The following is a 12,776-nucleotide window of genomic DNA, read 5'->3' on the forward strand; positions in this document are numbered from 1 at the left end:
ATCTTAGCGTTGCATCAAATTCCGTTTATTTTTCTATTTAACTATGCAAGTTTCACGTTCAGCAATTGTGTGAAGCACCGGAGGTTCAACAATTGCAATGAAATCGAATGTGAAATCAGTCGGTTAGAGATTTGAGTCTTTTAAATATTCAGTTGTCTGTGTCTGATAGTGTACTTTATTGTGCACCTTCCAATGATAAAGTTTTGTCGTCAGGTTTTGCTCATCTGCTGTTAGTTGCTTTCATTTTCAATTAAAAATTTTAAGGGTTTCATGTATGCGTGGCTGGAAAGTCATCCGATAGCTCATTCGGACTCAGATATCCTGTCATTGTCGTGGAAAGGAAGTCTACCTCAGAGTGAAAAAGAAAAGCAATATATTCGGTATGTTAAATGATGCTTTATGTGAAATATTGTTCGGTGTTTCTGACAAATGTTTGATTTTATAGTAAACGGAGCTGTGTGACTGGATGGCTGGCAGTTGGAACAAGAAAATGTGTTGTTGGTGTCACCTTTTCTTCTATTCACACACTTAAGGAGTACAACTACCCACTTCGGACAAACTTCAACTTAAGAGGACACAATGCAGAGGTACAACTACACAGACTATAATCTGAACGTAGCTAGTTTTGAGGCATCTGAAATTAATTTCGCCAATTTTGTAGGTCGTCCTGGTTCGATGGAACGAACCATTCCAGAAAATGGCTACTTGTGATGCGAATGGAGTAATTTTTGTTTGGATCAGATTCGAATCAAGATGGTCGATTGAACTTGTGAATGACAGACAGCATCAGGTTAGCTTGGAATTAGCCTGATTGTTTTATTTGCGTAGGGCATTGCTTCCTGGTGCCATCATGGTTTTCCATTCAAAATTAAGTTTGCAATTGTTCAATTGAACTCACGATTAGCAATTTACGATAAGCACTTTTGAGAGAACGCAATTTAGGAGAAAATAAAGAGAACGAATTTTGGGACCAATTTGTTCGTTTTTTGGTAGTTTGATTTAAAGACATCATGATATATCCATGGCTCAGCGGGTCGTGTATAGGTGCTTCAAGTTGTCTGAAAGCATGGAAAAAATTGTCGGATTTTTAAGCACTAAGTCTTCTGCTCAAATCTGTTCAATTTTGAGACTTCGAAAAAAAAATAGAATGGTCTTTGGCCGAACGGCTCGAGAGAGGGCCGCAACAATTGAAATGTTGAAAGTTTGCAGCCGGCAGTATTGGCAATATTTAATATCATATGCTTTGAAACTGATTAATAATAAGGTATTACAGGTGATATTTTGTAATCCATCAAAACAAGCTAAATTCAGGAGCTTGGCGTTTACCCGCGGGCTTATAAAATGCCATACATCAAATGAACCGAAAAAAGCGATTTGCTTCATACAACCGTCTAATCGTAAAAATTCCCTTTGAGAAAATTTTTTCTAAAAAAGTGTGTTACACAAATTGGAACTCTGTCTTGGAGTGTGTTTCAATTTTTTTTCCACGCAAAATCAGGTACCACAGGAGTAGTACATCATTGTAATGACCATTCAGTCGTGATTTGAATGACATTAAACATTTTCAGTAGTGAGAAAAACAAGTTTAAAATTTTTGGTTTTTAGTCTAAATTCGAGCAAGTAAAGCAATAGAAAAGGTCTTAATGAAAGAAAATTTTTTCTTTAAGTAGTGCAAAAATTATTTGGAAATCTTCTTTTGGAAGCTTCATTAAACGCTTCCATGGCATTAAAAAGCTTTTAGAAATATTCGACAAAAAAAATTAAAAAATTGTATTTTCCTTGAAGTTTTTTTCATTTCTGTTGGTTAGTGATTTTTCGAAGACAACATTGTCGGTTATACCTAATTCACTAACTGTCTACGCGTTCGGTTACTTCAATCACAACCTGCATAAAAATGGCTTATTGAAATAAGCACAAGAACAAACTTTCAGAAACCGGCCATCTTTGTTTGTTGGAATTGCCTGTATTTGGAAAGGATTTTGTTAAAATATAATTATTAATTTTTTTCGTACTACAAGTAATAAGAAGCTCGGCTTCGCCTGTGTATTTGGAAGTGACTTTGAGTTTCCCGAAATGGACGGAAAATAACGTTCTCTTATAACAAAATTGTAAATTGGGCCAAAAATCTTTTTTTTTTCATTATGTTTTCTTCGTTTGACTTTTCATTCTAGAGTACATCTTTGAAGCGGAATCAAAATATGACCATTGATACAATTTTTTCAATTTGGAGTTCTTTTTATCAAAATAGTGGCGATTATTATGATTTTTTAAATCGAATGAGCCCTAAGTTGATAATTTGTTTAATTGTCTATGAACGTAGTGAAGACACTTATATAGGTCGTGATAGTTTTTTTTTTCACAAAAAAATCGAAAATTTGATCACATTTTTGCGCTGATTTCTCTTCAGGTTCAGTTTATTTCCTTTGTTGAAAAGAAGGCAAGGTCCACTATCGAACAGATGATTCCAGTTTTTTGATTTCCCAGAGGAATAAAAAAAAATGTCCTACTGATCCAGTTTTCTCAAGTTGGGTATATTTTATCGAAAAGTGTCAAGCATAAACCTATTATATATTTAATCGGGGACTTCACTGTCTCGACAAGCGTAAGCTTATTAAATGTATTATTTTTTCATGTTCAATGAAAGATGTTTTTCACGTCTAATCTGTATCGTATATTGCGTGCTTGAGAAATTTTTTCGATTTTCCAGCAGGAATTGAGTCATCAGTTCGCCAAGTTTGAAACTAGCAACCCAATAGTTGGATACTGTCTGTGTTCCCCAAGGGGTGCGAATTAGGCCTCCTAATATGAAAACCCGATTTTTTTAAGTTCACGAGAAACGAGGATTCTTGTGATTTTTTACAAAAATGTTAAGAAAAATTAGATTTAAAAGATTTCTCAAAATTTGAATTTCTCAGCCCTGTAGCTGTGGGCTTTCATGGCACTAGTTGAGGGCTTTCATGGTCCAGCTTTCACTGATCCAGTTTTCTCAAGTTGGGTTTATTTTATCAAAAAGTGTCAAGCATAAACCTATTATATATTTAATCGGGGACTTCACTGTCTCGACAAGCGTAAGCTTATTAAATGTATTATTTTTTCATGTTCAATGAAAGATGTTTTTCACGTCTAATCTGTATCGTATATTGCGTGCTTGAGAAATTTTTTCGATTTTCCAGCAGGAATTGAGTCATCAGTTCGCCAAGTTTGAAACTAGCAACCCAATAGTTGGATACTGTCTGTGTTCCCCAAGGGGTGCGAATTAGGCCTCCTAATATGAAAACCCGATTTTTTTAAGTTCACGAGAAACGAGGATTCTTGTGATTTTTTACAAAAATGTTAAGAAAAATTAGATTTAAAAGATTTCTCAAAATTTGAATTTCTCAGCCCTGTAGCTGTGGGCTTTCATGGCACTAGTTGAGGGCTTTCATGGTTCAGCTTTCACTGATCCAGTTTTCTCAAGTTGGGTTTATTTTATCAAAAAGTGTCAAGCATAAACCTATTATATATTTAATCGGGGACTTCACTGTCTCGACAAGCGTAAGCTTATTAAATGTATTATTTTTTCATGTTCAATGAAAGATGTTTTTCACGTCTAATCTGTATCGTATATTGCGTGCTTGAGAAATTTTTTCGATTTTCCAGCAGGAATTGAGTCATCAGTTCGCCAAGTTTGAAACTAGCAACCCAATAGTTGGATACTGTCTGTGTTCCCCAAGGGGTGCGAATTAGGCCTCCTAATATGAAAACCCGATTTTTTTAAGTTCACGAGAAACGAGGGTTCTTGTGATTTTGTACAAAATGTTAAGAAAAATTTGATTTAAAAGATTTCTCAAAATTTGAATTTCTCAGCCCTGTAGCTGTGGGCTTTCATGGCACTAGTTGAGGGCTTTCATGGTCCAGCTTTCACTGATCCAGTTTTCTCAAGTTGGGTTTATTTTATCAAAAAGTGTCAAGTATAAACCTATTATATATTTAATCGGGGACTTCACTGTCTCGACAAGCGTAAGCTTATTAAATGTAATATTTTTTCATGTTCAATGAAAGATGTTTTTCACGTCTAATCTGTATCGTATATTGCGTGCTTCAGAAATTTTTTCAATTTTCCAGTAGGAATTGAGTCATCAATTCGCCAAGTTTGAAACTAGCAACCCAATAGTTGGATACTGTCTGTGTTCCCCAAGGGGTGCGAATTAGGCCTCCTAATATGAAAACCCGATTTTTTTAAGTTCACGAGAAACGAGGATTCTTGTGATTTTTTACAAAAATGTTTAGAAAACTTAGATCTAAAAAATTTCGAACTTTTAAATTTTTAACGTTAGAGTTGGGTGGTGTTTATGTACTCTCAGAGGTTGCAAATCTTGCCTCTAAATATGACTTCTCTAATCCTTTTAATTAATTGAGACGTGACGAATTTTGTGAATTTTTTCAAAATTTTCAGAAAATATAGATTTAAAAGATTTCTCAAAATTTAAATTTCTCAGCCCTGTAGTTGTGGGCTTTCATGACACTAGTTGAGGGCTTTCATTGTTCTAACAAGGATTGTAACTTGCCTCTAAATATGACCGCTCAATCCCTTTGTGTTTCCGGGATATGACGTTTTTTATGATTTTTTTATGTTCGAAACAGATTTGACGTTCAAAAGTTTTTAAAACATTAAATTTTAACTAACTGGATTTTCACAAATCAATAGCTGGGTGCTGCCAACGTCGTCATAGTGGTTTCAAATCTTATCTCAAAGTGTTATTGCTTAAAGTTAACGAGGTATGACATTTTTTCAATAATTTTCAAAAAAAACTTGAATTGAAAAAAAAAATTGAAATTCCCAACCCTATAATGGGGTGCTTTCAGAGGTTACAAAACTTGCCTCCCAGTTTGAGTGCTCAAATCACCTTAGTTTCTGAAATAAATCGATTTTATTGTTTTTTCAAAAATCTTAGGTCTCAAAAAAACTTTCAAAAAGTTTGAATTAATCAACACTATGGTGGGGTGCTCTCAAGGTACTCTCAGAATGTACTTTCTTAGATAAGATGTTTTTATCTTTTCAAAATTTTTTAAAAGAATTAAGTTTCAAAAACCTTTTTTTATAATTTGCAAGAGCGAGTGACTTGTAATCGGGAATAAGACTTTTTTTCACCGTAAACTTTTTTTTCTTTTATAATATCTGGTGTCCTTATCAAGTAGTTTCTAAAAATTTAGGTTTCAATTAGTTTGATCCAATGGAAAAACTGCTTCTTCTCCTGTGTGACAGTATATACGCCTAGTCTCTTTTTAACGTACCGCATTTTCTACAGCCGTCGAAAAGGTATGTAGGGGGAATTTTCACCCATATATTTGGATTTTATTTCATTTTCTCGAACACTACGCTTCCAACCAAATCTGAGATTTGGTGTTCAAGTGATAGAACAGGTTGTGGTAGGCTCCTCTGCTAGAGCGGCTACGCCCTTTTTCCACAAGAAGTTACGGCCCTCGGAAAATAACAAATTTCGTATTTTTGACCGTTTTTCGAAGCTCGATTTTTCTCAAAAACTTCCCTCCCACATCTGCAATTTTGTGTTCAATGAAGGTTGCGTTATTCAACTTTTTGTTAAACGAGTTTGACTTATGTTATATCGGGTTTGTTAACTCATGTTGCGTAGTTCCTTGGGCGAAATTTCAGATCTTTTTTGCTTGTTTCAGGAGGGTCGGTATCAAAAATTTTGATTTAAAAAATTTTGTAGCTTGAATTTTTTATGACTACAGTTACGTTTTCGGCTTAATGAGAGTTGACCCAAGTTTTTTTCGTCATATTTACCACTCGATCGTTAATTCTCAATACTTGTTAAGGCTGTTTATGAGAATCACCCGAGACAAAGCTATAAATTTTTGTAGTGTAATTTTCTCGGCTTTTTTCAAATAATTTTTTCAGCTTAATATTTCAAAAAAAGTATTTTTTCTGTTCAACATTTTTTAATGCAATGTTCTAACTGTATAGCAAGTTTTGCGAAGCTCCGCTTTGTTTTTGTGTCAAATTTTGAAGTCATCTTCCCTTTGATGCGGTGATGTCAGGTTACAACCAGCGGACATATATGTGGTCTCCCATCCTAGTATTTTGATCAAATTTTTAAGTTTTTAAAATTGAAATTTTTTATATTTCAACGATTGCCATTCAACAATTAAGTGAAGTCTTTTATTTTAAAGTAAAAAATGATGGTTTTTGAATACCATTTATGAATTTGATGATTTTTCAAATGAAATCGTATCAAAAGTTTTTTTTAATATGGAATGTGCAGTTATATTCTGTCGGCCTGTTTAGGGTTTCGTTTATGAGCTAAAATTACAAAAATCTGATACCCAATTTTAGTTTAAAAACCTTTAAGTTGAAATTTTTTTCATCAATAAATGTTTGAAATCAAAAGGGTTGTTGGATTCATCCGTCTATTCTTACGGTTGCGTTGATTTCGGTGTTTTCATAGATTTTTCTTAGAATTTCAAAAGTTTTCTAGTTTTTTTTTGTCGGTGGCTATATTTTATATTTGACATTCAAAAGCTGCAACAGTGTCAAAAAATCAGTCTTTTTACAGTTCATTGTCATTTTTCGAACTGTTTGTTGGCTATGTTTTGTTTCGCACTTTCTACAACGTTTCTGTTCCTCTGGCGAGAATTTTTTTTGAAATGGGTTATAACTGTTTTACTTCATAAACTGAACTAAAAAATGCATAAAACCAATGCACGAAAACCAATGAACCCTCTTTAAAACTGTCCTAAACTGACTAATTTTAATGCGCAAAAACCGGTGCGCCGAAATCAATCAGCCCCCTTTAAACTGTCCTAAGCTGACTGATTATACGCCATTTTTTTGAATACTGCATTCGGATTGGCTAACCTAATTTTCGGGTATGCGGGCTTGAGGGGTTCCCACGTTCTTACTCACTCATATTGTCACTTAAATGTAGACACAAAGTCTAGACCCGTGTTCTACAAGGTAACCGAGTGAATTGGTTTTGTCTAATTCCGTATATTTAGCATGTATTTTGATATAAGAGTGACAATGTTTAAAAACATTTGCTTTAAGTACTTTGAAGTTGGTCATTAATTGTGGTCATTAGGTTTTTGCCTTATATTAAAAGCTTTTAAACTTTTCTGGCAAATGTTTCTGCTGTTTTTTTTTATTTTTGATTTTTGCTTGTCAATTCATGTTAAGAATAGTAAATTCTTGCTCCTCTTATTTTACATGCTATTTTGTCGTGATTATTTTTGTTCGTTATGAATAACAAGTGTGTTCAGTTTAGTTAATTTATTCACCATGCAAATTTTCATTGCAATATTAACTTAATAACGTTCGTAAAATAGGAATTTGGGGTGGGGGTAGCTGAAAAATTTAATCTCCAGTACAATAGTGAAAACGCAGTAACTCTTCTTCATTTGTCTGTCGAGTTTTTTTGCCATATTTGGACTGTTCTGCTTAGGTGACGGACTTTGCATGGAGTCATGATGGTCGGATGGCATTGATAGCGTATAAAGATGGCTTCGTGCTGGTAGGAAGTGTTCAAGGCCAGAGATACTGGAGCAGCCAGTTGAACCTACAACCGCACGGTTCCAGTATAACTTGCGGGGCTTGGACTGCGGACGATAAAACAGTCAGTCTAATTCTTGTTTATTCTACCCTTTCCTGCTCCTAGTTAGGCTAAGCTGTCGTGCTGTTCATTTGAACTAATCTTTTAAGAGTGTCAAATTAGCCAAAACATTTGATTGGAAGAAGCAAAAGAAACTTCTGAAAGAAATGAATCGAAAAGTAGCAACATTTGGTTCTTATTTGAAGAGCTATCTTAATTATTTCGAAACTACTACAGTTCCCAAAGAGTTCACTTCATTATTATTATCGGTTAATAATTTAATTTAAGTTTGTCGATAGATTTATTGCTCTTGAAGTGCAGATCAAATCCCCTCTGTTTCAAGTTTTGGCGCTTGATTTGTGTCATTATTTGGCATGCATATTGTCCGCAGTAACAGTTTAGCTAAAGTGTAGCTTTGAAATGAAAACAAGGACACAAAATGCGTCAATTACCAACAGAATGGCATCGGGGTTTATGGTCTACTTTATAGGTCATTTGTAGACTCATTCGTTTGAAAGTAACGGAATTGAAATGAGTTCATTCTAGGCGTTGGGTGTCATGCATGATTGAAATCATGCGCGGATTATAATCAGAAGGCTTAGATTTGTAACCTCAATTCAACTCAAGATTGACTGAACTTAAGACTTTAAAGGCGCCGCTAGTCCGAATTTACACCAAATCTGTGCGTTTCATCAATTATTTATACGTGAAACTACTCATGCGATGGTCTTTGATAAAAGCGAAACGCTGTTTGGAGAATTCTACTAAGTTGACTGTTGGTACTAAAATGAAGTTAGATGAGCCTCCGGAAAAATCAAATGTTTTCATGCTTTGGGCGGACGGAGGGTCACTTGAGTGATAAGACACGTTTGACATTATTGATTATAAACTTTATAAATAGATTCCGGAGACAGCTAAACGTAATTCCTAATCTAATTTGTTAAAATTTATGCGTGTACAACAACCACGTAATATATTCTAATTTAAACTTCAAAGCTGAATTTTTAATGCATCCGCTTTTAAGAACTTAATTTTCTACCTCCCATTTTTTTGGTTCCATTCTGGTACGAGAGGTTTTTTTTACATGTAAATTTATATCCGCTCTTAAATGTCATGTGTTATTTAATCGACTTCATTTCCCCTTGAGATTGCTATAAATATTTGACAGTTGCTAAAATTGAAACCAAAATTTCCTAAAGCGGAAACTTAACGAGGTTTGTTGTGGATACTTGATTTAATCTAAACGAATGCGTTTTTTTAATGTCTTCTGTGAGGTGGCCTAATTAGCATTTTATATCTAATTCGAACCGCATCTGAAACTAAATGAACCGACCCGACTTTCTGATAGATCAAAACCAAAAAAAGATGCAGCAACCATGCTTCCTTGTAAAGGTAGATTGAATGCGATAATGATTTTCAATGGTGCTGAAAGACAGCGACTCTACTTGCAATGTTTCAAGGTGACTGGTTTAAGATAAAAATAAGGTAAATGTAGAAAAATTTAATTTCTGAACGCGTGAAACGTGCAGTTTAAAGAGTCCTCTCCTTAATTGCCAGTTTCTCGGAATTATTGCGACTCTGGTAAATGCTATACAGAAACAAAAAAATCGCAATATAAAGAGGCCTCAAAACTTTTTTCTGGCTTGCAGAAGCTTCTGAGAAGAAATTGTTCAGTAGGCCATGGGTAAAATAAGACCGAATTTTAGTATCATATAGAAGAGGGGATCAAATGAATATTAAGCTTCAAATCGAAAAAGTACTTGTTTTTTTAATGAGATTTTTTTTCAGTAAGAAGTTTCGGGTTTTCTTCACGTTCAATTTTATAGTTTGGTAAATTGACTTTTCTCAAACGCGTAATTTTTCTTTCATTTGTGCTTCGGTTTAAATCTCACTACTCTGTTGTAATTGCTTAATTTGTTTAAGAGTAATGAACGTATTGATAATTACTTTCACAAATTTTAATTTTAGCAAAAAAGTGTCCGTCATATTTTGTTCTACAAATTCAAAAAGCTTTAGTGCCTTATATTTTTTCTTCGAAATTCAAAAGTTGATTTGGATAAACAAGTCAGTTTTTTTTTCAGTTACCTTGCGTCATTACTCTTTTCCAACTGTCAGTTGGCTATGTTTTAAGAGTCGATGAACGCAGTGAAGGTTCTTATGAAAGTCGTGGTGATTTTTTTCAGGAAAATGTCTTAGAAAGTTTTCACGCTCAAATTTAAAAGAAGACAAATTACGCTATCGAACAGCAAAAGTCTCGACTTCTAGTTTCGAAAATGGAATTAAGTTTTCAGATTTCTCAGTCAAATAAAAAGTTGTCCATTGTTCCAGTATTGTCAACTTGGGTTCATTTAAACAAAAAATGTTAATCATAAGTGTCTTTACGCTTGCGATTAGCAAGCGTTATCAAATCGGAATATATACTCTTTTCCGGGTTATTTACTAGTTCAACAGAATAACTTGAATCATTTTACCTTTGGTTGATATGAAATCAATAGTCAGACGTTATTTCACGCATGTGGCGAAGAGCTAACGCCTTGCCTATATAGGCAAAAGTCAATGGTTCGAATCCGGCCAGGACCTGTTTTTTTTCCCAACAGAAAGTTGTCGGCGCGCCAAATTGTTTATCGGACTTCTGTTTGTCTGCTTGTTCTTTGTCGCCCTAGTTGCCAAAGTACCAAATGTGTTTAGGCAGTTTTTACCTAAATTGAAAATGATTTTAGTGTATTTCGGTTTTGGGAAGTAATTGAGTTCAAAGAAGTTTTGCCGATATTTTTTTGGCTATTTTGATTTTTTTCATGTTGTTTATTTTGAAATTCTTGGAAGTTGTTTTCTTTATAAATTCAAGGAATGTTCTATGCATTTGGTGCAGTGGTAACACCCATGCTTGAGATGACAAATCTCATAGGTTCGATTTTAGTCGGGAATTGTTATTTTGGGAAAATGAAAATTTTCAACCTTTTAAGACTTTCATGTCTGCTCATTTTTGTCGGCTGCTTGTTTTGTTCCAGGATTTTTTGTCCTTTTTTGCAATTTGCTTAACTTTTTTGGCAAAAAAACGAGATTTTCTGATAGTTTTTATTTCAATTTGTAGATTGTCTTTCATTTGCTTGTAATCATAGTCACTCATTTTGGCATCGAAAGTGATGCGAAGCTCAGCTTTGCCTGTGTAGAAATTCGAAGAGCTATTAAAGCCATCTATTTCTTATTTGAATATCAAAAGTTTAGGTTCTTCAAAAAACAAGTCATTTGTATTAACTTGCGTTCATTCACTCGTTTCCATTTGTATGTTGGCTATGTATCATTTAATCCCAAAAAACTATTTGTTATCATTCGAATGACTATGAACGAACTGAAAACTCATTTTCCTGTTTTAAGGAAGAAGTTAGAAAGTTGTTCGCGCTAGTTTTTTTTATGCTGTGACTTTTGATATCTTTTTCTAGTTCACTCCAAATTTGTTTGCCAAATGGAAGGCAATCTTAGCTCTCCGATAAATAAACGGTGAAAAACGTGATTGCTCTTCAGTTTTAAAAGTGGATTTTTTTTCAGATTAACGAGGGTATATTTAAAAAATGGGTTAAATGTTGGTTCAAAATATGGTTTGCTTGGAATCATTAACATTTGACCGTTTCTCTTCGATTTTTTAAGCTTACTTTGATTGTCGGATGGAAATAAATCAGTGACATAGAACCCCTATTGCACTCTCAGCCCTGTTATACCATCCTAAGTTGCTTTTTGTATTCATTTAGAGGAAGCCCCCTAGAATAAAACGTTTGGGTTTTAGGTGCTCTTCGGAACAAACAGTGGCCAAATAGTCGCGATGGACATCCATGGAGCTGTTTTGTCACAAGTCGGGCTGAGTGACCGTACAAAACCTATCCAATACATGTGCTACAACTGTGAGAAATTCCGAATGTCATTTGTCACCGAGACTATCGACGGAGAGAACCGAGTCTCCTCTAGTACGGCTGCCACGACGGCGACGACAACAGCACCGGCTGTTACTTCAGGAGGAGCTGCATCGTCGGCGACTAATACAACAACCACTGCTTCTGCGAGTGGTACTCCGGCTATTGTGAGTACTTCTGGTGCTGGGGCACCGACGACGTCTTCGGCAGCAGGATCAAGTGCTCCGATAACGACAGCAACAACAACTCCAGGAACGTCAGCCACAAGCAGCAGCAGCAGTGGTAGCAGTCGGAATACATCTAACTACAGTGGTATGTCGACATCATTTTTTCAACTAACTCGACTTTGTACTAAATGATCTTCTGAAACTTAGCGAAGATCTCTTGAATTATTCAGTTTTCTTTTTTTTTGCTCCTCTAAATGTTGGTTACACTTAGAGGACCAATAATCGTTCAAGTGGCAATTAACGAAGTGCAGATTTTGTACCTTTTCGTAGCAAGTATCTTTTAAATAAGGATTACGTCTCAAATAGCATAACTCCTAAGTGCAATAACAGAGAAATTTCTCTAATGGCATTAAATCTTTTCATCTGATTGCATTGCAAAAAAATTTTCGAGAGAACTTTTTTTGTGAACATCATTGTTGGTTGGCATCATAATTTGAAAACAAAAACTTGAAAATTTTTTCATCAAAAGCATAAGCTCGTGTTACTAATTAGTATCTTTTTACCCTTGCGATAAGCAAGGGTATTGCAACCGGGTACTAGACTTTTTTTCCCGTAAACAACTTTGTCCACAGAATTCGCACGTGTTTTAATGTAAAGGTCGATTTGAGTTGCTGTCTGCTAATTTTGTTCCTCTAGTTCTGCTTAGTTTCATTGTGTTAGGATGGTTAAAATGGGAACTAAGCAAGCTTGAGGTGCTATCAAATCGGAAATTTTCAATATCATACCTTTCGATAATTTTGTTCAGCATTGGTAGACAGTAGTGTGTCCAACTGTAACTGAATTGAAAACTGTAACTGAAACTGTTACTGCACAACTGAAATGGTTTTGATCAACTGAAACTGAAACAGCCGGATGTTTTGAACTGTAACTGAAACTGTAACTGAAACCAACTCCGGTCCTTGTTTCAGTTAGAGTTTCAGTTACAGTTACAGTTGCAGTTTCAGTTGCAGATAGCTTAGTATAAATACTTGACGCAATTCATACGTTTCCAGATCGAGATGGCAGCAACAACAACTGGTCGCAAGCGTAGCAACCCGGTGCATCAATACTTTGTT

At 34.8% G+C, this 12,776-nt stretch overlaps 1 protein-coding gene across 1 annotated transcript in view; it reads left to right on the forward strand.

Moving 5' to 3' along the window:
- Positions 1 to 268: 268 nt before the first annotated feature.
- LOC134838898 (uncharacterized) overlaps positions 269 to 12,776 on the forward strand; it is a 33,735-nt gene continuing 21,227 nt past the window's right edge. The window contains exons 1-5 of the mRNA XM_063854203.1: positions 269 to 380; positions 446 to 587; positions 662 to 790; positions 7,443 to 7,613; positions 11,371 to 11,806. Coding sequence (XP_063710273.1) covers positions 271 to 380; positions 446 to 587; positions 662 to 790; positions 7,443 to 7,613; positions 11,371 to 11,806 — 988 coding nt within the window. The 5' untranslated portion in view covers positions 269 to 270. The remainder of the gene's footprint in view (positions 381 to 445; positions 588 to 661; positions 791 to 7,442; positions 7,614 to 11,370; positions 11,807 to 12,776) is intronic.

This window comes from Symsagittifera roscoffensis, chromosome 2 (assembly GCF_963678635.1).
Source record: "Symsagittifera roscoffensis chromosome 2, txSymRosc1.1, whole genome shotgun sequence".
Taxonomy (NCBI): domain Eukaryota; kingdom Metazoa; phylum Xenacoelomorpha; order Acoela; family Convolutidae; genus Symsagittifera; species Symsagittifera roscoffensis.